The sequence below is a fragment of the Oncorhynchus keta genome, chromosome 23, assembly GCF_023373465.1.
Source record: "Oncorhynchus keta strain PuntledgeMale-10-30-2019 chromosome 23, Oket_V2, whole genome shotgun sequence".
Classification (NCBI taxonomy): domain Eukaryota; kingdom Metazoa; phylum Chordata; class Actinopteri; order Salmoniformes; family Salmonidae; genus Oncorhynchus; species Oncorhynchus keta.
Window position 1 is genome coordinate 19,866,114 of NC_068443.1, and position 23,385 is coordinate 19,889,498.

Consider the following 23,385-nt stretch of genomic DNA (forward strand, 5'->3'; position numbering starts at 1 on the left):
ACTTGATACCTTCAATCCTCCTGCCTAGAGAATACCTGCTAGAGTGAATATCATTCACACACACCCTTGAATTAATTATCATTACCATGTACACAAAATGCCATCAACAACACCTCTCAAACATTGGTCTCTATATCTCTAGACTACGTTACTTTACATACAGTGGTGAAGTTCTGATGGGTGCAGTTCCCCCCCCGGAACCTGCATTCCAGCAACATGTCCTCCAGTTGGTGGCCCAGCCTGCCAATCATCTCAGTTGTGTTGACATGGTAATGTGGAGACGGGGTGTAGCCATTGAAGTCCAGCAGGTTGAGGAGGCTGTACTTGTGGTTGTCCCTCAGAAGAGCCAGGCTCCTCTCCATGACCGTGTGGTTCTGATGCATCAGGTCCATCCAGTAGCCGCTGTGGTATAGGTCAGCCTTGGTCAGACTGGACACCCGGAACAGGTTGTGGTTGCAGAAGGTCACAGCCGGGAAGGACATGTTGTGAGCCCACACCATCTTGATCTTGGTGACGGCCGGGTAGGACATCAGGTAGAGGATGCGGTTCCAGGACCAGGTGAACAGGAGACCCATGCACACAAAGAAGGCCAGGAGCCAGAGGACCCGCTGGGGTAAGGTCTTGTCTGGGGAGAAGACAAACTTCAGCCCGTGGACCTTGGTCCTCCTCATGAAGGCTATGGTGATCTCCATCCATGACTGTTTCAGCATGCTCTTCTTCCTCCTTCCTGTTTTGTTCTGGATAGTGGTTTCCTGGGCATTGTTAGGTAGAGACCCCAGGCTGTTTAATTCTGATGTGGGGGCAGTTAACATCATGATCTCTGTCCAAAGGCAACCTGTAAGGTTCAAGCCAAAATACAGTCTTCTTAGGCAAGCTTTAGGGTTTTCATTTTGCATACAGTGGCTTCCTGGAAAATCATAATGGGTTTTCTGGTTGAACTGGTGTCATCAATTCCAGGAAGTGAAAAAGAATATCCTTTTCGATGCTCCAGATAGACTCAGCTGTCCAGTACTTGGCTTGATAACTTCACGATTTAATTAAAAAAATCAAACGGAATTACATTTTTTAAAGAGAAGATAACCAACACCAGTATCTCATCAACGGATGGGTGTGATAATATTATGTTGCAGGTACAGACATGTAGTTCAATTCCTGAAGCAATCAGTCACTTAGGAAATCTGTAAACACGTATCCCTGTTGCTCAGATGTTGTCTCTCTTTTTCTTCTTCACCTTCCTCTTCATCTCCACAATGAGACAATAGTTCTCCCAGTTTCCAGTGGTTTGTGCCTTTTGTGCGCAAGCTGCCTAGAAAGCTATTAACTCCTCCCTTCTGCTCAGCTGGAAGATATGCTTTTGTCTCTGGACTTGCAGCAGGAATATATAGCTACTTTCCCCCCTCACTCTCTTTTCTCTACAGTCGAATGGGAATGAGGTGGAGCCACTGAGTGAAATTGTTTTCCTCCAGTGATAGAATAGGCACAGATGCGAGGAGGGGAAGGGGAACGGTATTTCGAAAATGCAAGCAAGAATACAGCAAAAAGTCCTATTGCAACAGGGAATGCCTTGGTTCCATTTCCATCTACTGCTACCTACACTCTGCTACAGTAGTGCTGCAACAGTAGCAGCTTGTTTACTGGGATCCATGACAACTGTATTATTGATAAACCAGAGAACAGTAAATCAGATACTAGCCAATAAACATAAACTCAAATTACACCCTCAGAATTCTAGTTGAAAATCAATCAAATGCATTTATAAACTTTGATATATCAGTCACAAGGGCTTTTACCGTAATCAGGCAGTATCAAATGTCACTTTTACCACTTGTTTTTGATTCTTTGGGTCTTAGACAGTTCTACATGTTAGTTTCACAAATAATGTGCAATGCTGCCAAGGAGCTCCTACACAATTAACAGATATGAAAGAAGCAGCTTTATTTTCATTGAATCAGAGCCTCTCAGAACCTCGAGAGCCAGCCAGGCAGAGGAAATTGGACCCAAGTGTATTGAGAGCCATGTCATTTTACAACATAATCAGCACAACACTTTTGCATGCGTGGTAGTTTTTCCCCACTCGAGTATAATAGACATAATATTCTGTTAATTGGGAAAAGTCCTACAGTATTTGTAGCAGATATTTATTGAGGGCTTAAAACACTGAGACAGATGTTCAAAGACTGCAGCAGAAACTCTCTTGAACTACCCAGTCACCTGTATCTAAGTGGTTACAAGTTGGGAGCATGTCATGCATTTGTTACTGCAATGGAGCAAACATTTTTTAATACATTTTAAATCAAGTTTAGGGTGGTGGAGAGTGAGTCAAAGGGTTAGTTGAACCACACCTTGTTTCTAGGAAACCATACACAAAATCAATCATGTGACCAAACATCATTATATGGAGTCTGTGAAGGAAGAAACCACATGGACAAAGTGATACTCAATTTAGGTCCAAAAAACGAATTTTCACAAAGTCAAATGAAATGGTTAGGACATCTGCTTTGTGCATGACACAGGCAATTTTTCCAAAAACTGTTTAAAGACAGGTTATTTCACTTATAATTCACTGTATCACTATTCCTGTGGGTCAGAAGTTTACATACACTAAGTTGACTGTGCCTTTAAACAGCTTGGAAAATTCCATAAAATGATGTCATGGCTTTAGAAGCTTCTGATAGGCTAATTGACATGATTTGAGTCAATTGGAGGTGTACCTGTGGATGTATTTCAAGGCCTTCCTTCAAACTCAGTGCCTCTTTGCTTGACAAAATGGGAAAATCAAAAGAAATCAGCTAAGACCTCAGAAAAAAAATTGCAGACCTCCACAAGTCTGGTTCATCCTTGGGAGCAATTTCCAAATTACTGAACTGTCACGCCCTGGTCTTAGTATTTTGTGTTTTCTTTATTATTTTGGTCAGGCCAGGGTGTGACATGGGTTTATTATGTGATGTGTTTAGTCTTGTTTTTTTGTGTAGGTATTGGGTTTGTGGTATAGTGGGGTTATCTAGGAAAGTCTATGGTTGCCTGAAGTGTTTCTCAATCAGAGGCAGGTGTTTATCGTTGTCTCTGATTGGGAACCATATTTTGGCAGCCATATTCTTTGAGTGTTTCGTGGGTGATTGTTACTGTGTTACTTTGCACCAGTATAGACTGTTTCGGTTTTCGTGTTACGTTTTTGTATTGTTCGTGTTTATTCGTTATTAAACATGTATGAAAATTACCACGCTGCATTTTGGTCCGATCCTTGCTACACCTCTTCGCCAGAGAAGGAGATAGAAGAAAACGGTAACATGAAGGTACCACGTTCATCTGTACAAACAATAGTACGCAAGTATAGACACCATGGGACCACACTGTCGTCATACCGCTGAGGAAAGAGACGCATTCTGTCTCCGAGAGATGAACGTACTTTGTTGTGAAAAGTGCAAATCAATCCCAGAACAACAGCAAAGGACCCTGTGAAGATGCTGGAGGAAACAGGTACAAAATTATCTATATCCACAGTAAAACGAGTCCTATGTCAACATAACCTGAAAGGCCGCTCAGCAAGGAAGAAGCCACTGCTCCAAAACCGCCATAACAAAGCCAGACTACGGTTTGCAACTGCACATGGGGACAATGATTGTACATTTTGAAGAAATGTCCTCTGGTCTGATGAAACAAAAATAGAAATGTTTGGCAAAAATGACCATCGTTATGTTTGGAGGAAAAAGGGGGAGGTTTACAAGCCGAATAACACCATCCCAACCGTGGCAGTGTCATGTGGTGGTGCTTTGCTGCAGGAGGGACTGGTGCACTTCCCAAAATAGATGGCATCATTAGGATAGACAATGATGTGGATATATTGAAGCAGCATCTCAAGACATAAGTCAGGAAGTTAAAGCTTGGTCGCAAATGGGTTTTCCAAATGGACATTGACCCCAAGCAAACTTCCAAAGTTGTGGCAAAATGGCTTAAGGACAACAAAGTCAAGGTATTGGAGTGGCCATCACAAAGCCCTGACCTCAGTCCTATAGAAAATTTGTCGGCAGAACTGAAAAAGCATGTGCGAGCAAGGAGGCCTACAAACCTGACTCAGTTACACCAGCTCTGTCAGGAGGAATGGGCCAAAATTCACCCAACTTATTGTGGGAAGCTTGTGGAAGGCTCCCCAAAACATTTCACCCAAGTTAAACAATTTAAAGGCAATGCTACCAAATACTAATTGAGTGTATGTAAACTTCTGACCCACTGAGAATGTGATGAAAGACATAAAAGCTCATAAATAATTCTCTCTACTATTATTCTGACATTTCACATTCTTAAAATAAAGTCGTGATCCTAACTGACCTAAGACAGGGACATTTTACTAGGATTAAACGTCAGCAATTGTGAAAATCTGAGTTTAAATGTATTTGGCTAAAGTGTATGTAAACTTCTGACTTCAACTGTATATCTGAATGTAGGCATACATTTAAGATATACAGTCCAATATACCACACTCCCATTCTATGAATTTAACTGTGATTTACCAGCAGGACACCATCCCCCACATACCCCAAGGCGACCAACAAGCTACAGTCTTAAAAAAATGGTTCCAAAATGGTTCTCTGGTTGTACCCATAGGAAAACCCCTTTTGGTTCCACGTAGTGGCCTTTTCAGTTCCATGTAGAACCCTCTGTGGAAAGGGTCCTACGTGGAACCAAGAAGGGTTCTACCTGGAACCATAACAGGTTTTTCAAAAGGTTTTCCTATGGGGATCTAGATACACTCATAGAAAGAACGGTGCTATGTTTTCAAAACAGTTAAATTGACATGAATTCTGTTTTTATTTCCAGAGATACACATTATCCTGAAATATATGTCGATATATCTGTTAGAAAAAATACTATATTTCCCTTGATGTAGTGATGCTGAATGTAAAAATGGCTCAACATACCCCACAGCAAATAATCCTTAGATATACTTCTGTGACTTTCTCCTTGGAACCAGGTGTCTGTCTGTGTTTGTAATTTTGAGCTGATCATCCCTGTGGTGAGTGTGATACTGAAATAAAGCATCCATTTAATAGTAAAAGATGCCCATCTCCTATATTCATAAACATGCAAGACTTAATTCTTTAAACCATACTTTGTGGATTCCCCAAATCTCATTAAGCAAAAAGGCTGTGTCAATCCATAGTCCTGAATACTAAACAGGATATGATAAAATCTCTCCCGGTTAGGAGGGGAAGACTGGGTGAAGAGTTGACTGGAGTTTGAGGGCTTACAATAAATGTTTGTTGGAGCTATAAAACCATAAGCGATTTGAAGCACTGCCTAAATCTTTATCTTCAATGACCTTTTTCTTGCATAGTCCAATAGAGTTCTTAACAAACACAAGTTCTTATCTGATCATTAAATGCCTGCCTGTGGTCTTGTCTAACCAGCTTTTTAATTACGCTTTCCCTCCCCGTTCTTTTTGCTTCAAGAAAAAAGTACACTTGAATATTTAACGAGCCCAGATTACATTTATTTCTCTGATAATTTTGTCTAAAAACAATTTGAATAAAAATGAATGGCATGAAAACATCTTTAGACTGAAGGTTGACTACTGACTAGGGCTGATGCGGTGACCGTATTACCGCCACCCCGTGGTCGCAAGTCATGAAGGCAGTCAAATTCCACATTACTTTTTAGTCACAGTAATTTGGCTTCTCCAAGCTCTGATGCTGCTGCTGGTCATTAGTAGCCTACCAAATTTGCTAACTGCCTGATCTCTCTAATCACTCTGACATCAATGCAAATGTATTTGAAAATTGAATCAAATACTTCATGAGGGCTCATGAGCTTCTCAACATTTTTATAGGCTATGCCGGCTATTCCCAAACTGAGACACCCGCAATGCCTGTCGGGGGTGCGCCAAATAAAAATGTGATTCACATTTTCAAACATTTTTTCTCACCGGAGTAGCCTCGTTTCACTGCCTAAAATAAAATTAAACCACCTAGTGTTCAGCCAAATAACAACAAAATGTCAAATACAGGTAGCTAGTCAAATAATGAACATCCAATCACATTGTTATATCTGGAGTACTTCTCCTGTCCTATTCGGTGTCCTGTGTGAATCTAAGTGTGCGTTCTCTAATTCTCTCCTTCTCTCTTTCTTTCTCTCTCTCGGAGGACCTGAGCCCTAGGACCATGCCCCAGGACTACCTGACATGATGACTCCTTGCTGTCCCCAGTCCACCTGGCCATGCTGCTGCTCCAGTTTCAACTGGCCTGGGCCCTAGGACCATGTCCCAGGACTACCTGACATGAGGACTCCTTGCTGTCCCCAGTCCACCTGGCCATGCTCCTGCTCCAGTTTCAACTGTTCTGCCTTACTATTATTCAACCATGCTGGTCATTTATGAACATTTGAACATCTTGGCCACGTTCTGTTATAATCTCCACCCGGCACAGCCAGAAGAGGACTGGCCACCCCACATATGCTCTCTCTAATTCTCTCTTTCTTTCTCTCTCTCGGAGGACCTGAGCCCTAGGACCGTGCCCCAGGACTACCTGACATGATGGCTCCTTGCTGTCCCCAGTCCACCTGACTGTGCTGCTGCTCCAGTTTCAACTGTTCTGCCTTATTATTATTCGACCATGCTGGTCATTTATGAACATTTGAACATCTTGGTCATGTTCTGTTATAATCTCTACCCGGCACAGCCAGAAGAGGACTGGCCACCCCACATAGCCCGGTTCCTCTCTAGGTTTCTTCCTAGGTTTTGGCCTTTCTAGGGAGTTTTTCCTAGCCACCGTGCTTTTACACCTGCATTGTTTGCTGTTTGGGGTTTTAGGCTGGGTTTCTGTACAGCACTTTGAGATATCAGCTGATGTACGAAGGGCTATATAAATAAATTTGATTTGATTTGATTTGATTAACCGTTACACTCTCACGGGAATTCCACTAATTGTCCAAATGTAGCCAAACGTAGCTGCTGCTCATTCCGTTTGCTCGAAAATATATAAATATGGAAATAAAGTAAGACCAGCGTCCATAGAGACACATACCACCTCTACTGGTAGTACTGCTACAACCAGTACTATTACACATGCACCTTTCGACGACACAAATTGTTCTGCTTCCACGAGCACATCCAGTGCTAGCATGAGTAATTCTACATTTGTTACTAGCCCAGCAAGCATGGGCACTGACAGTTGTGAATCTGATGCAGCTGAAGAGCTACTGCCCACTTACCCGGAAAAACACCGAACAACAGACAGGGACATTGGACCATTGAAGAGGCACAAATATGTTCACTTATATTGGGAGTAGTGCCTTTCCTCAGCCACAGTGTGTTATATGTGCAAAAGTACTTTCTCACAACTCGCCGAAACCATCACTATTGCGCAGACATTTAGAAACGAAACATGCCAATTCTAAAAAATAAGCCACAGGAGTTTTTTTTAGCAAGAATTAAGATGACTTTGGAGTAGTAAGACATGTATAAAAGCAAAAGATATAAGAAGGGTCCAGAAGCGTCTTATGGTGAGCGAATGAGTGGCTAGGACAGGCAAGCCCCATGCTATTGTGAAGGACTTAATTCTTCCTGCTGCCGCGGATATGACTGGGACAATACAAACAACTGGATTCATTATTCGTTTCATAACCTGCCTCTGTGAAAATTTGATTTAATCAGAAGCCACTGCCAGATTTCTGGATAGGGCTGCGCTCAGAGTTTCCTGCCTTGGCAAATCATGCTGTTAAGACACTGATGCCCTTTGCAACCACGTACCTATGTGAGAGTGGATTCTCGGCCCTCACAAGCATGAAAATTAAATACAGGCACAGACTGTGTGTGGAAAATGATTTAAGACTGAGGCTCTCTCCAATACAATACAACATTGCAGAGTTATGTGCATCCTATCAAGCACACCCTTCTCATTAACCTGTGGTGAGTTATTCACAATTTTCGATGAACAAATTAGGTTTTATATGTAAGATGGCTAAATAAAGAGTCAAGTTTTTGATGATAATTATATTATTATTTGTGCCGTGGTCTTATAAGGGCTCTTTATCACTTCCCACGAGCCGGGTTGTGACAAAATCTCTCACTCATTCTTATGTTTAATAAATGTATCGTATAGTGTGTAGGCTTACAATGATGGCAAAAAAACAACATTTGAGAGTGCACTGACCCTTGTGCTAGAGGGTGTACGCAGCTGAAGGTTGAATGTTTGAACGGTTACGGGACTATAAAAAGTTTGTGAACCACTGGGCTATGCAATTGCGGGAGAAAACAGAGTGAAGCTGGTAATAAAACGAAGAGGATCCCTTCAGCTTTCTATGGGCTAGGCCTACTATATTTATATCTCAGCTTTCCTAATATTAAGCACATTGCTTCTCTTTACAACAGGAGTGTAGCCTACCTGGCTGGCATGAAAATTAACCACTGGGAAAGCATCCTCCATTTGCTACTTAAGTGCATAAATGAAATGGCACAAGATACAAGATTTTTTTGCGACTTGTTTGAATCATAGTCACAAACATCATGTAGCCTAGCCCAAAGGCCTATATGTTTTACTGAGTTTTGTATCACAACTAAGGTGGCCAAATAACTTCTTAAAATTAGGCAGTTTAATCTGCTTTACAAGCGGTGTAGAGCCTAACTGGCATATATAAACAGGGTGTGAGTTTCAAGTTAGGGGAAGATAACTGTCACCATAAAAATGCACCTTTATAATAAAAGCATTACATGTATAATTGCATTTGCAGTCACTTGTTGTAATGGTGTTTTCTGCTAATGGAACAGCCTAATAGTTTATCAACGTTTTAAGCTCAATGTTCTAATCTGTTGCATCAGCCACATTACATGAAAATGTTTTTTGATGCTAGTGGTTGTATTAATATGGGATCTATGGCATCCTTCAACTGTCCCAGACCTGTTTGGAAAATGTATTTCTCGCACAGAATAGAACAGGTTGACTTTTGTACTATGGGGGATAGTAGATTGACATAGGCTAGTCGCGATGTGTCTGTCTTAACTTGTAGCCTGTGAAAAAGATCTGATCATTTGACAGAGAGTGAGAGATGCTTGGGATTGCACACACTCAGAGAGAAGTGCACAATGCAGCACTCCAAACGGAAAAGCTATGGATTTGTTTAGGCATGGATTTTTTTAGGGTGCATTATGGCCACAAAGGGGATGCCGCTGTGAAATTCGAGGCATTATCAAGTGCTTGTCAAATTTTGAACGAGAGACTACTGGAGTGTGTACAGCCTATGCAAAAAAACTAAGCAGAGCTCATGCCTTTCAAGCTATTTTTTTCCAAATCATCATTAGTCGCATCATGCAGCCATATAATGTACTAAAAATCAAAACATGTTGCCCAGTGTTTGTAGAACAACTAAAATGACATTAATACCTTTAAATGAAGCATATAGGAGGACCTATTTCTTTGTTAACCGCTCAACACAGAATAGCTGCATGTGTGCACTCCCTCAAATCATTTGGAGAAAATATGTTGTATTCTTCATACTGTAAAATTATATAAAATAATACCTCGGAATTCTAAGCAAATCTTCTCTGTTAAATGAACTAGTGTAGCCCACAGCCATTTGGCATAGCCACGTCGGGACCTAACATCAGAGTATCATGGTACTATTATGTTCTACTGAAATAGACTACATCTTCTTCATATCATGCTCCTTTAGTCCAGTCTTAAATAAATAATGGATTTATTGTGTAGGCTATATTACATGGATTTATTAGACTTTATAAAATGGCTTGTAGGCTATTTGTGGAAGCGAGGAGATGTTAAATGTGTTTTATTAAAGATATACCCCTTAAATATGCACTATACAGGCCTCTCCCTGACATTTCTTGGTTGACAAAATTATAATACTTTGCTTAATTTCAGTTTGTGACAAAACAAGCAAGTATAGTGTAGACAGTCATTCTTCCATCTAAACCGCTGTGAAATAGATTTTCCATAACCAAAAATATTGTATTTTTAACTGTTTGAAGCTAGTGTACAAAGCTGAAAGTAAAAGATGCACAAAACTTAAGAACAGGAAGCATGTAAAAATAGCAAACATCAAACAGATCTACTGCTTCTTAGACCTACTTTCAATAAGAATCACAGATCTCTAACACACATTTCGATGTGAATTTGGTCAGGTCGCCCAGAAAGTTACATATTTCAGCTTTAATTGAAACACGAACGAAGCAGTCACCCCACCTCTGGTTTGATAAAAAACTGATGGATGGGACTGGAGAAATGTAATCACTCAAATTCATTGACAGAACTATAAATGCAAAGGCTGACTATCTATGATATCAGTATTATAGTTTTAGTCATTAGAGGCTTTACAAGAGGCTTTACAGTGTTTGCTTTACTTTGTTACATTGTAGTAAAACAAGTTTAAAATCCAAGTGCTTCACTATCCAAATGGGTACTCATGGTACCAATACACTACAAAGAGAAGGATTAAATCTAGTTAATCTATTCCAACATTCCCACTCATCTACTCATAACTGTATATAATCAGATCTTTCAATAATATTCTGCATTGATCAAGTCAAATCTAATTTTATTTGTCACACTCGCCGAATATAACTTACTTACAACCCCTTAACCAAGCCCCAGTTTTAAGAAAGGAATTAAGAAACTATTTACTAAATAAACTGAAGATAATAAACAGCGAGCAGCAGCAGTGCAAAAACAAGGGGGGTAAATGCAAATAGTCCATGTGGCCATTTAATTCATTGTTCAGCAGTCTTTTGGCATAGGGGTAGAAGCTGTTAAGGAGCCTTTTGGACCTAGACGTGGCGCCTTAAGGTCAGACTTTTATTTATTTTTATTTCACCTTTATTTAACCAGGTAGGACAGTTGAGAACAAGTTTTCATTTACACTGTGACCTGGCCAAGATAAAGCAAAGCAGTGTGACACAAACAACAGAGTTACACATGGAATAAACAAACATACAGTCAATAATACAATAGACAAATCTATAAAAAGATGCCGAGCAGTTGCCATACCAGGCGGTGATGCAACCATTAAGGATGCTCTCAATGGGGCAGTTGTAGAACTTTTTGAGGATCTGGGGACCCATGTCAAATCTTTTCAGTCTTCCGAGGTGGAAAAGGCGTTGTCGTGCCCTCGTCACAACTTTCTTGGTGTGTTTGGACAATGATAGTTCGTTGGTGATGTGGACACCAAGAAACTCTCGACCCGTTCCACTACAGTCCTGTCGATGTGAATGGGGGCATATTCGGCCCTCCGTTTCCTGTAGTCCACAATTATCTTCTTTGTCTTACTCACATTAAGGGAGAGGATGTTGTCCTGGCACCACACTGCCAGGTCTCTCACTGCCAGGTCTCTCTCCACACTGCCAGGCTGTCTCATCATTGTCTGTGGCCACCGTTGTGTCATCAGTAAACTTAATAATGGTGTTAGAGTCTTGCTTGGCCATGCAGTCGTGGGTGAACAGGGAGTATAGGAGGGGACTAAGCACAACTGAGACAGTCAATTGTTGTGAAATTCCTGCAGCTCAGTCCAACACACAAAGCCAAGGCACTTCTTAATAAGCAAAGTGGCATCTCAAAATTTTAACAGATATTCAAGTGGATTTTAACTTTCTACATCTCAAGCTACAAACAAACTCCCAGCAGCAATTTTTTGGACATTTCCAGAAGGGTCTTTTTTCCCCAGTGATATAATTTAATGACACTTGCCTCATCCTCACTGTGAAAAAAGACATCCAGGCTGTAGCATAAAACTGAGTGTGAAAGATGGAGCGATTCACAGGGTGCTCCCACCCTGCATGATGATCCATTTTCTTTTACAAGTTGCAGTTTTAATGGTGAATCTTTAAAAATAATTAACAGTGAACAGCTGCTTTCATTAATAATCTGTAAAATGTTTATATCTGTCTTTCCCACATGCTTGAAATACCATAAAGATTTCACAACTTTCATTTCTGCATTTTCTCCAGTCAACAATTGGCTATTGTCTTCATAACTTAATCTCTCTCTCTCTCTAACTATAAATCATGTGTTAAGAGTTTGTTATCCATAGCTGGCAAGTGGATTGGTCAAAGATTGGTCCAAACACTTACTGTATTCTGTGTTTATGTTCAAAAATCATTTTTACGGATGAGACTGTCATCCAAACTGAGATTTTTCTGTTATGAGATCTTCTCAAAGGCAGCGTTCAATTTATTCATGAAAATTACCAGCTCAAGGGCAATCATTAATGACTTTTCTGCTCTTTAAAATTGGAACCGCTACCCCAGCTATTGAAAATACATTTCTATCGCCTAAACATTTGCATTATCATTTTTCAAAGTGGATCTAACAATAAATTACCATTTAATTAAACATTTACACAGTATGCATAATTTGAAGACTACCTTGTAAACCGATTTACCTTAGAAATTAAACTCCATTGAAGTCTGCAATGCTAAAGGTAAGGGTGCATTTAGGGCCATATATGAAGCCAATCAAGCCATAGAACCCTTCTTTGTTCTATCTCACACCATTTCATCTACAGTAGCAGCGTGATTTCAATTCCAGGACTGTGTCCACACCTTGAGAGTAACTCAACCTCAGCTATACCTGTGCTGTGTGTCAGACAGAATCCTCCCTGATCATGTACAGTTGGTTTGAAGACCCAGAGGACTCATTAAAAGGCCAGAGGAGCAGAACATGGTTTGGACTGTATGAAGAGAGCTAGCTCCTTCAAGGGCCAGTGAGAAGGAATGCTAGTTGCTTCACACATCACATCCTTCCCAAGCTGGCACCAATTAGACACACCTCAAAATACAGAGAGGGAGGGGGAAGGGTAGAGAGAGAGGGAGGGGGAAGGGTAGAGAGAGGGAGGGGGAAAGGGAAAGAGAGAGAGAGAGAGAGAGAGAGAGAGAGAGAGAGAGAGAGAGAGAGAGAGAGAGAGAGAGAGAGAGAGGGGGGAAGGGTAGAGAGAGAGGGAGGGGAAAGGGTAGAGAGAGAGAGAGGGAGGGGGAAGGGTAGAGAGAGAGAGGGAGGGGAAGGGTAGAGAGAGAGAGGGGAGGGGGGGAAGGGTAGAGAGAGAGAGAGGGAGGGGGAAGGGTAGAGAGGGAGGGGGAAGGGTAGAGAGAGAGAGAGGGGAGGGGGAAGGGTAGAGAGAGAGAGAGGGAGGGGAAGGGTAGAGAGAGAGAGAGGGAGGGGGAAGGGTGGGTAGAGAGAGAGGGAGAGGGAAGGGTGGGTAGAGAGAGAGGGAGAGGGAAGGGTAGAGAGAGGGAGGGGAAGGGTAGAGAGAGAGGGGAGGGGGAAGGGTAGAGAGAGAGAGAGGGGGGAAGGGGAAGGGTAGAGAGAGGGGAAGGGTAGAGAGAGAGGGGAGGGGAAGGGTAGAGAGAGAGGGAGGGGAAGGGTAGAGAGAGAGGGAGGGGGAAGGGTAGAGAGAGAGAGAGGGAGGGGGAAGGGTAGAGAGAGAGAGAGGGAGGGGGAAGGGTAGAGAGAGAGAGAGGGAGGGGGAAGGGTGGGTAGAGAGAGAGGGGAGGGGAAGGGTGGGTAGAGAGAGGGAGGGGAAGGGTAGAGAGAGAGGGAGGGGGAAGGGTAGAGAGAGAGGGAGGGGAAGGGTAGAGAGAGAGGGAGGGGAAGGGTAGAGAGAGAGGGAGGGGAAGGGTAGAGAGAGAGAGAGGGAGGGGAAGGGTAGAGAGAGAGAGAGAGGGAGGGGGAAGGGTAGAGAGAGAGGGAGGGGGAAGGGTAGAGAGAGAGGGAGGGGGAAGGGTAGAGAGAGAGGGAGGGGGAAGGGTAGAGAGAGAGAGAGGGGGGGGAAGGGTAGAGAGAGAGAGAGAGGGAGGGGAAGGGTAGAGAGAGAGGGAGGGGGAAGGGTAGAGAGAGAGAGAGGGGGAGGGGGAAGGGTAGAGAGAGAGAGAGGGAGGGGGAAGGGTAGAGAGAGAGAGGGAGGGGGAAGGGTGGGTAGAGAGAGAGAGAGGGAGAGAGAGAGAGAGAGAGAGAGAGAGAGAGAGAGAGAGAGAATCTGCAAACCTAGAAAGAAAAACATCTCACGTGTTTTCCTAACTACTGGGATTTATAGGGTTCTAACAATTAAAAAGAGACAACAAAAAACTGTGAATGTGCATCATGTACCATCAACCCATCAATTCATCCTAGCAGATTGTGACTCTGGCCTCTTCTTTTGTCGAAGAGGGACATCTTGTGGCCTGTTTTTAAATTAACCTAACCTCTGGCCAAGAGAGGGATAAACACATCCACTCTACATTCTACAGATGGAACGCAGGGAAACCAAGAATATATTCACATCAAAGACTACTTCCTGCTGTAATGTTATTCATGTAAAACGTACAGTTAGGGTGAATATTGAACCATCCTACCTCAGAAAAAGGTTATTTCACATTGTTGCGGATTTTATGCAACCGTACAGAATTTATTTTTGGGAACCGTTGCTATTTGAAAGATTAACTTGAAGCTATCTACACTGCAGAACATATTTGTTAAAAGCTTCTTGAAGACTTAACAAAAACGGTCATCTTTTAAAAAGCTCCTATTTAGTTATTCAGTGGGGAACGGGGTCTAAATTCAAAATAATTACTACGTTGCTCTCAAGTCTAAAATGATCTCTCTCCCAGACAGAGAGAGGTTTTTTCAGGTAAGAAGAGGCCAGGAGTCAGCAGCCAGCAGCGTTACTTATTTGAAATCAAATTGCCAACATCTCTGCCTGAGTGGGTGTTTGTGTGTATTCCCTGGGTGAACTGAGCCTGAGCCCCGAGCAGAGCAGAGGAGAAGCAGTCTATATCAATAAATACCAGATGCAGTTGCCTTCACACACCCAGCAGGCAGCATTCATCTAAAGGAAACATAACCCACTGGGCACAGACATCAGTTCAACATCTGGTTTTGATTTACAATTGATTGAGTTGTCAACAAACCTGAATTCAACGTGAAATCAACAAAACATTTCACCATGTCATTGGATTGAGGTTAAAAGTATGGTTAAAAAAAAAGACATGTTGATTCAACGGCATCACAACATTGATTCAACCAGGGTTTGTTTCACCAGTGGAAAGTGTTCTGTCTGTCAAAGACTTCTAGTCCATAGCTTGCAGTCACACTTTGAAAGATTCCTCATTCCTTGAATTCTCTCATCCTCTCCAACACATCATCTATTACATGGATCAAGCCCCTTCTGGTGTGGTAGTGCGGTAGTGCTTTCATACATCCCAATGCATTGGGTTTGGGTTGTTCACATTCAACTTTTGAGGTTTCTTCTTGAGATCTGACTTTGAAAACTAGTTTGCTCATTCTACACAAAATCAAGTGGACTAACCACTTGCCTTGTGCATAGTATGCTGTAGCTATTTAAAATCTAATAATATACCGTTATGATACGACAGGCACTTGTAACCACAAAACCTGTGCATGAATAATATTTCATTGCCTAATCTAAATGTAAAGCATTTGAAAGAGCATAAGTTACTATAAGTACCTCATCAGTCAACGCGACCAAACTAGGGGAAGTGGGTTCTGAATAATGTGAACTTTCTGGTCATTGTCTGATCTCCCACTTCCCCACAGTACAAGGCCACGGAGCCCCTTCGGGAATCTCAATTTACAGGGAAGTAGATACACAACACCACGGAAGGTGCTACAAGGCTGTGCATGGATCGGAGATTCCATTAGAGGGAAACCAAAGCCAAATATTGACCTGAAGAGATAACAGAGGTAACTCTATATCAAAGGTGATTTGATATCAAATGATGATGAAGACTCCAGTCTAGTGATTCTGCCCAATGATAATCTGAGGAAAACATTATGTACAAGGTAGACTGTGGATATTGAGCCAACTTCATAAAACCTATAATCTATCTAATATGATAAAATAGCGGTGTGACTGCTATTTGTTGTGGATGAATGTACTCACGCTTGGGTCTAATGTCTCAACCTTACAAAATAATGAGGTTAAATGGTCTGGTCACCTAGCTCTTCCACATTCTGACCTCTGTTCGATGTCTCTGTTTCTCTCTCTCGCTCTCATAGTCATTGCACTTACACTTAGAGTAACCATAGCTCGCTAGTTCTATGGCCTTGTCTTCATTCTATCTCTCTTGAGTCCTGTCTGCTTGTACCCATCCCTTCTCCTTCTCGTATGCTGTTGACATCACAGCCTTATAATCTCTCTCTCTCTCTCTCTCTCTCTCTCTCTCTCTCTCTCTCTCTCTCTCTCTCTCTCTCTCTCTCTCTCTCTCTCTCTCTCGTAGTCTTACTCAATTACATTTTAAATTTAAGGGCTTTATTGGCATGGAAACATATATTAACATTGCCAAAGCAAGTTAAATAGATAATAAACAAAAGTGATAAAGACATTTCAAAAATCAGATTATGTGCAAATAGTTCAAATACAAAAGGGGAAATACATCTTTCTGCTGTGATGGCACACTGTGGTATTTCACCAATAGATATGAGAGTTTATCAAACGTTTTCATATTCTTTGTGGGTCTGTGTAATCTGATGGAAATATGTTTCTCTAATATGGTCATACATTTGGCAGGAGGTTGGGAAGTACAGCTCCGTTTCCACCTCATTTTGTGGGCAGTGTGCACATAGCCTGCCTTCTCTTGAGAGCCAGGTCTGCCTACGACGACCTTTATCAATAGCAAGGCTATGCTTGCTGAGTCTGTACATAGTCAAAGCTTTCCTTAAGTTTGGGTCAGTCACAGTGGTCAGGTATTCTGCCACTGTGTACTCTCTGTTTAGGGCCAAATAGATTCTAGTTTGCGCTATTTCTGTTGTTGATTCTTTCCAATGTGTCAAGTTATTATCTTTTTGTTATCTCATGATTTGGTTGTGTCTAATTGTGTTGTTGTACTGGGGCTCTGTGCGGTCTTTTTGTGTGAACAGATTCCCAGGACCAGCTTGCTTAGGGGACTCTTCTCCAGGTTCATCTCTCTGTAGGTGATGGCTTTGTTATGGAATGTTTGGTAATTGCTTTCTTTTAGGTGGTTGTAGAATTTAACGGTTAATTTCTGGATTTAGATAATTAGCGGTTATTGGCCTAATTCTACTCTGCATGCATTATTTGGTGTTTTACATTGTACAATTTGGTGTTTTCCCCAGACCTCAACCATAAAGGGCAATGGGTTCTATAACTGATTCAAGTATTTTTTGCCAGATCCTAATTAGTATGTTGAATTTTATGTTCCTTTTGATGGCATAGAAGGGCCTTCTGCCTTGTCTCTCAGATTGTTCACATCTTTGTGCATGTTACCTGTGCCCTGATGTTTAGGCCGATGTGTGTATAGTTTTTGTGTGCTCTAGGGCAACGGTGTCTAGATGGAATTTGTATTTGTGGTCCTGACAAATGGACCTTTTTTGGAACACCATTAGTTTTGTCTTACTGAGAATTACTGACAGGACCCAGGTCTGACAGAATCTGTGCAGAAGATCTAGGTGCTGCTGTAGACCCTCCTTGGTTGGGGACAGAAGCACCAGGTCATCAGCAAACAGTAGACATTTGACTTCAGATTCTAGTAGGGTGAGGCCGGGTGCTGCAGACTGTTCTAGTGTCCTCGCCAATTTGTTGATATATATGTTGAAGAGAGTGGGGCTTAACCTGGGGCTGGACCTGTGGAAAGAAATGTGTGTGTTTTTTGCACATTTTAACTGCACATTTGTGTGTAAGGTACTCAGAGTGGTCTTCTGGTCCGACATAGGAGGAGCGCACACCACCCACCACTTTCGAGTATATTACTTGCTAATGTTCAGCCTCTGGATAATAAAGTTGACAAGCTTAGGGCAAGAATTTATTTCCAGAGCGACATCAGGAATTGTAACATACTCTGTTTCACGGAAACATGGCTCTCTCGGGATATACTGTCTGAGTACGTCCAGCCAGTTCGGTTCTCAGTTTATCGCACAGACAGGAATAAATATCTCTCCGGGAAGAGGAAGGCCGGGAGTGTATGTTTCATGATTAACGACTCATGGTCTGATTGTGATAGCATACAGGAACTCAAGTCCTTTTGTTCACCCGACATAGAATAACTCACAATCAAATGCCTACTGTATTATCTCCCAAGAGAATTCTCTTCAGTTATAGTTACAGCCGTGTATATCCCCCCTCAAGCAGATACAACGATGGCTCTCCAAGACCTTCACTGGACTTTATGCAAACTGGAAACCACATATCCTGAGGCCACATTTATTGTAGCTTTTATTGTAGCTTTTAACAAAGCAATTTTGATAAAAAGGCTGCCGAAGTTCTATCAACACATTGACTGAGTACTCGTGCTGCTAAAACACTCGACCACTGACTTCCGGGATGCCTACAAGTCCCTCGCTCAACCCTCCTTTCGGCAAATCTGACAACAACTCCATTTTCTCCTCCCTTCCTATAGGCAGAAACTCAAATGTACCCGTGCTAAGGACTATTCAACGGTAGTCTGACCAATCGGAATCCACGCTTCAAGATTGGTTTGATCATGCGGACTGGGATATGTTCCGCGTAGCCTCCGATACTCCGACTGAGTTTATCAAGAAGTGTATAGGAGATGTTGTACCCACTGTGACTATTAAAACCTACCCTAACCAGAAATTGTGGATAGATGGCAGCATTCACACAAAACTGAAAGCGCAAACCACCTCATTTAACCATGGCAAGGTGACTGGGAATACGGCAGAATACAAACAGTGTAGTTATTCCCTCCGCAAGGGAATCAAACAGGCAAAACGTCAATATAGAGACAAATTGGAGTCACAATTCAACAGTTTAGAAACAATCAGAGACAATGACAGACAGCTGTCCCTGATTGAGAACCATACCCGGCCAAAAACACAGAAATCCCAAAAAATAGAAAAAATAACATAGAACGTCCACCCTAGTCACACCCTGGCCTAACCAAAATAGAGAATAAAAAGACACTCTATGGCCAGGGCGTGACAGCTGTTCATTGACTATAGCTCAGCATTCAACACCATAGTACCTTCCAAGCTCATCATTAAGCTTGAGGCCCTGGGTCTGAACACCGCCCTGTGAAACTGGGTCCTGGACTTCCTGATGGGCCGCTCCCCAGGTGGTGAAGGTAAAAAAACAACACCTCCACTTCGCTGATCCTCAACACTGGAGCCCAACAAGGGTGCGTGCTCAGCTCCCTCCTGTACTCCCTGTTCACCCATCAAAATAACCTCTCACTCAACATCAACAAAACAAAGGAGATGATTGTGGACTTCAGGAAAGGGTGAAGGGTGAATACGTGGTCTGTCGTACGGTAATTTGGTAAAATGCCAATTTGACATTTGCTCAGTACATTGTTTGAGTGTATGAGCATGCTAATGATAATGCAGAGGATTTTCCCAAGGTTGCTGTTGACGTATATCCCACGGTAGTTATTGGGGTCAAATTTGTCTCCACTTTTGTCTGTTGGGGTGATCAGTCCTTAGTTCCAATTATTGGGGAAGATGCCAGAGCTGAGGATGATGTAAAATAACTTAAGTATAGCCAATTGGAATTTGAGGTCTGTATATTTTATCATTTAATTTAGGATACCATCAACACCACAGGCCTTTTTGGGTTGTAGTTTTTGCATTTTGTCTTGTAGTTCATTCAACGTAATTGGAGAATCCAGTGGGTTCTGGTAGTCTTAAATAGTTAATTCTAAGATTTATATTTGATCATGTTTATGTTTTTGCGGTTTGTTCTTTGGAGATTGGAGAAGTGGTTTATCCATACATCTCCATTTTGGATAGCTAACTCTTTCCCAGAAGTGGTTAGAATCTATGGATTCTTCTTCTTCAGCTAATTTCTGTCCCTTCTTTTTCTGTAGTGTATTTCTGTATTGTTTTAGTGATTCACCATAAAAAAGGCATAGGCTCAGGTTTTCTGGGTCTCTATGTTTTTGGTTGGATAGGTTTCTGAATTTCTTTCTTAGGTTTTTGCATTCTTCATCAAACCATTTGTCATTGTTGTTCATTTTTCTTAAGTTTCTGCTTGGATTTTTTTTATTTGATAGGGAAGCTGAGAATTCAAATATACTGTTTTTAGGTTTTCTACTGCCAACTTTACAGCTTCACTATTACAGTGAAACGTTTCGTCCATGAAGTTGACTGAAAGGGGTTGAATTTGTTGTTGCCTAATTGTTTTTGGTGGTTTCCACACTACTTTCCTTCCATCTATAGCATTTCTTTATATTATTCAGTTCCTTTGGCTTTCATGCCTCATAATTTAGTATTGCTCTGTTCAAGTAGACTGTGATTTCTCTCTGTCTGTCACCCTGGTGTCACCCCCCTCTCTGACAGACCAGAGGTGGCATTCCCATTCCAAACCCTTTTCTCACCCCAACCCGAGGCCGCCCAACAGTAAATGAAGGTAGCTCGCTATATTGCAAGAAGTGAATGAATAGCATATTTGGAGTTGCTGGGGCACAAGGACCGTCTGGGAGACACAGACGCTGCAACGCTGCAAAAAATCCACCCGAAGGCATTTTAAAAGTTATCCTTATCCTCAAGAAAGTGACAACTTGAGACGTCGACGGTTTGGAAACATCCATCAGACCACACAAAATAATCGATTACAGAAAAATGCGTTAGTGTATTTACCCACCATCTTGGCACATCGTTGGTACACTGATGCGCAAACCCAACGTTTGATAGCGATGACATTACGCAACGCCAACTTCAGCCTGAGCACAACATGTATTCACTGACAGCCAGGCTGATTTATGTGATCAGGGTTCTCGCTCCCTGCTTCAGACTTGTGAGTCAGGTTGAGCTGAACACAGATGTCTCTGAGTATTAATGAGCCTATCCATCAAACTCCACCTCAGAAGATAGCAGATCTGGGTTTAAATACTATTTGAAGTCTTTTAAATACTGTTATGTTCGCTTTAGCCTGCCTAGAGGGCCAGATGGGTGGGATTTATTGTGTTGTGAATATTCTATTGGATCCATTGCGCCAGCCAAGTAAATCATGCCCTGATAAAGTATTTGAAAATGCTTCAAATAGTATTTGAACCCAGGTCTGGAAGACAGCCGCTATGTGATACAATGAGTGGGCAGCATGAGATAGGTTCACTTTGATAATTAAATAAGGGGTTATGAAATTTACTTTCGGCCGATCTACAAACGTCTCTGTTTAAATGTTTGGAGACTCATGCAATCTATTTTCTTAATTTAAGATGGAATACTTAATAAGACCTATCAGAAAGGACATGTACACACCCGAACGCGCGCACGCACACGTACTATACAAAACACAAACACACCTTTGCTACAGATATAAAATGCTTACTGTGGCATTACAGGAAAATGTACATGACACCAAAAATAAGTCACAGATTCACATTTGTAAAACCAGGCAGTAGGATATATTTGAGTTTCTCTAATAATGACTACAACAAAGTCCAGGGAGAGACAATACCATTGAAGCATTTGTACTTAATACGGTAACACATTTATATTTAGCTCTTGGCTGAGATACATATCTGCCATCTGCCAGCATCTTTCTACTTGATACTGTTTCTTCTCCAGTGAATTCCTGCACCGAGAAACATTCCTTCACTACTTGCAGAGGAAATAATTATTCCTGGTGCCCTGATATTTCTCTCCCAGACTCCTCAATATTATCGCACCAATATCTAACTCATTAACGGAAACATCTGCCGTTTCCCCAACTGCTGTAGTCATGCTGTGACATGGCTCATGCTTCCTCTCTCTTTCTTTCTTTCTCACACACACACACACACACACACACACACACACACACACACACACACACACACACACACACACACACACACACACACACACACACACACACACACACACACACACACACACACACACACACACACACACAAATCAAATGTATTTGTCACATGCTTCGTAAACAACAGTGAAATGTTTACTTACGGGTTCTTTTACCACAACGCAGAGTTAAAGCTAAAAAACATGTTTTTTTAATAATGTGAAAATGTATGCATGCGCATTTTATCACATTTTATTGGTTGCATACACATATTTAGCATATGTTATTGCTGATGTCGAGAAATGCTTGTGTGCCTAGCTCCAACAGTACAGTAATATCAAACAATACACAAAAATACACATAAATCTAAGACTAAAAGAATGGAATAAAGAAATATAGCAATATTAGGACAAGTGTGTGTAAATATATATATATATATATATATATATATATATATATATATATATATATATATATATATATATATACACAATGGGGAGAACAAGTATTTGATATACTGCTGATTTTGCAGGTTTTCCTACTTACAAAGCATGTAGAGGTCTGTAATTTTTTATCATAGTACACTTCAACTGTGAGAGTAGAATTCAAGGCACACAGAACAATCATGGCTACCACAGCATTCTGCGGCAATAAGCCATCCAATCTGGTTTGCACTTAGTTGGACTATCATTTGTTTTTCAACAGGACAATTATCCAACACACCTCCTGGCTGTATAAGGGCTATTTGACCAAGAAGGAGAGTGATGGAGTGCTGCATAAGATGACCTGGCTTCCACAATCACCCAACCTCAACCCAATTGAGATGGTTTGGGATGTGTTGGACCACAGAGTGAAGGGAAGCAGCCAACAAGTGTTCAGCATATGTGGGAACTCCTTCAAGACTGCTGGAAAAGCATCCCAGGGGAAGTTGGTTGAGAGAATGCAAAGAGTGTGCAAAGCTGTCATCAAGGCAAAGGGTGGCTACTTTGAAGAATCTCAAATATGAAATATATTTAGATTTGTTTACCACTTTTTATGTCTTCACTATTTTTCTACAATGTGGAAAATAGTCAGACAAAAAAAACCTTGAATGAGTAGGTGTCCAAACTTTTGACTGGATATGTATATCAATCAATCAATATCTTTATTGTCCCAATTGGGAACTTTGTTGTGCAGTCACGTTTCAACAATAAAATCAATATTAAAAACAGTGACAACCATACAACAGATATGCACATAAGATAAATAATGAGCTCGGTTTCAGTCTTAAAATCATATTGGCCTAAGGTGACATGTGGGGTGGTAATTCTTCCTCTGGCCTCATCGTGCATTGTCCATTCACAATGAATGCCGGAATCTTGTGTTACTATGAGCAGACAAATAAACAGGTAGTTGAAACTTCCTGATTCTACCAGTGAAATGCGTTTGTTCTAGGTTGGGTTGAGGAGATTTCTAATGTTTAGGACAAAACATAATGTTGTTAATATAATAATGACTGTATACAGTGGCAGAGCTAAGATGAATTGTCCCTTTAACCTTAGCCCCATGATGCACGTTAGAGGAGTCATCTGAATTCAATCACCTCTTACTGTATCTCCCCACTACTGTCAGATCATCAGGCAGAGGAGAGGAGGAGGAAGAGGAGGAGGAGAGAATGAGAAGGAGAGGAGGAGAAGGACAAGGAGAGGAGGAGAAAGG

General features: G+C 41.6%; 1 protein-coding gene across 5 annotated transcripts in view; it reads right to left on the reverse strand.

Moving 5' to 3' along the window:
• The window catches only part of asic1c (acid-sensing (proton-gated) ion channel 1c), a 149,307-nt gene that overhangs the window by 29,940 nt on the left and 95,982 nt on the right, over positions 1 to 23,385 (reverse strand). For 2 of the 5 annotated variants that reach the window (XM_035799693.2, XM_035799691.2), the window contains exon 1: positions 162 to 1,573. The exons of 2 other annotated variants lie outside the window; for them this stretch is intronic. In XM_035799693.2, coding sequence (XP_035655586.1) covers positions 162 to 896 — 735 coding nt within the window. In that variant the 5' untranslated portion in view covers positions 897 to 1,573. Of the gene's footprint in view, positions 1 to 161; positions 1,574 to 23,385 lie in introns of those variants that run through there. One more of the 5 variants, XM_035799692.2, reaches the window with a different exon arrangement.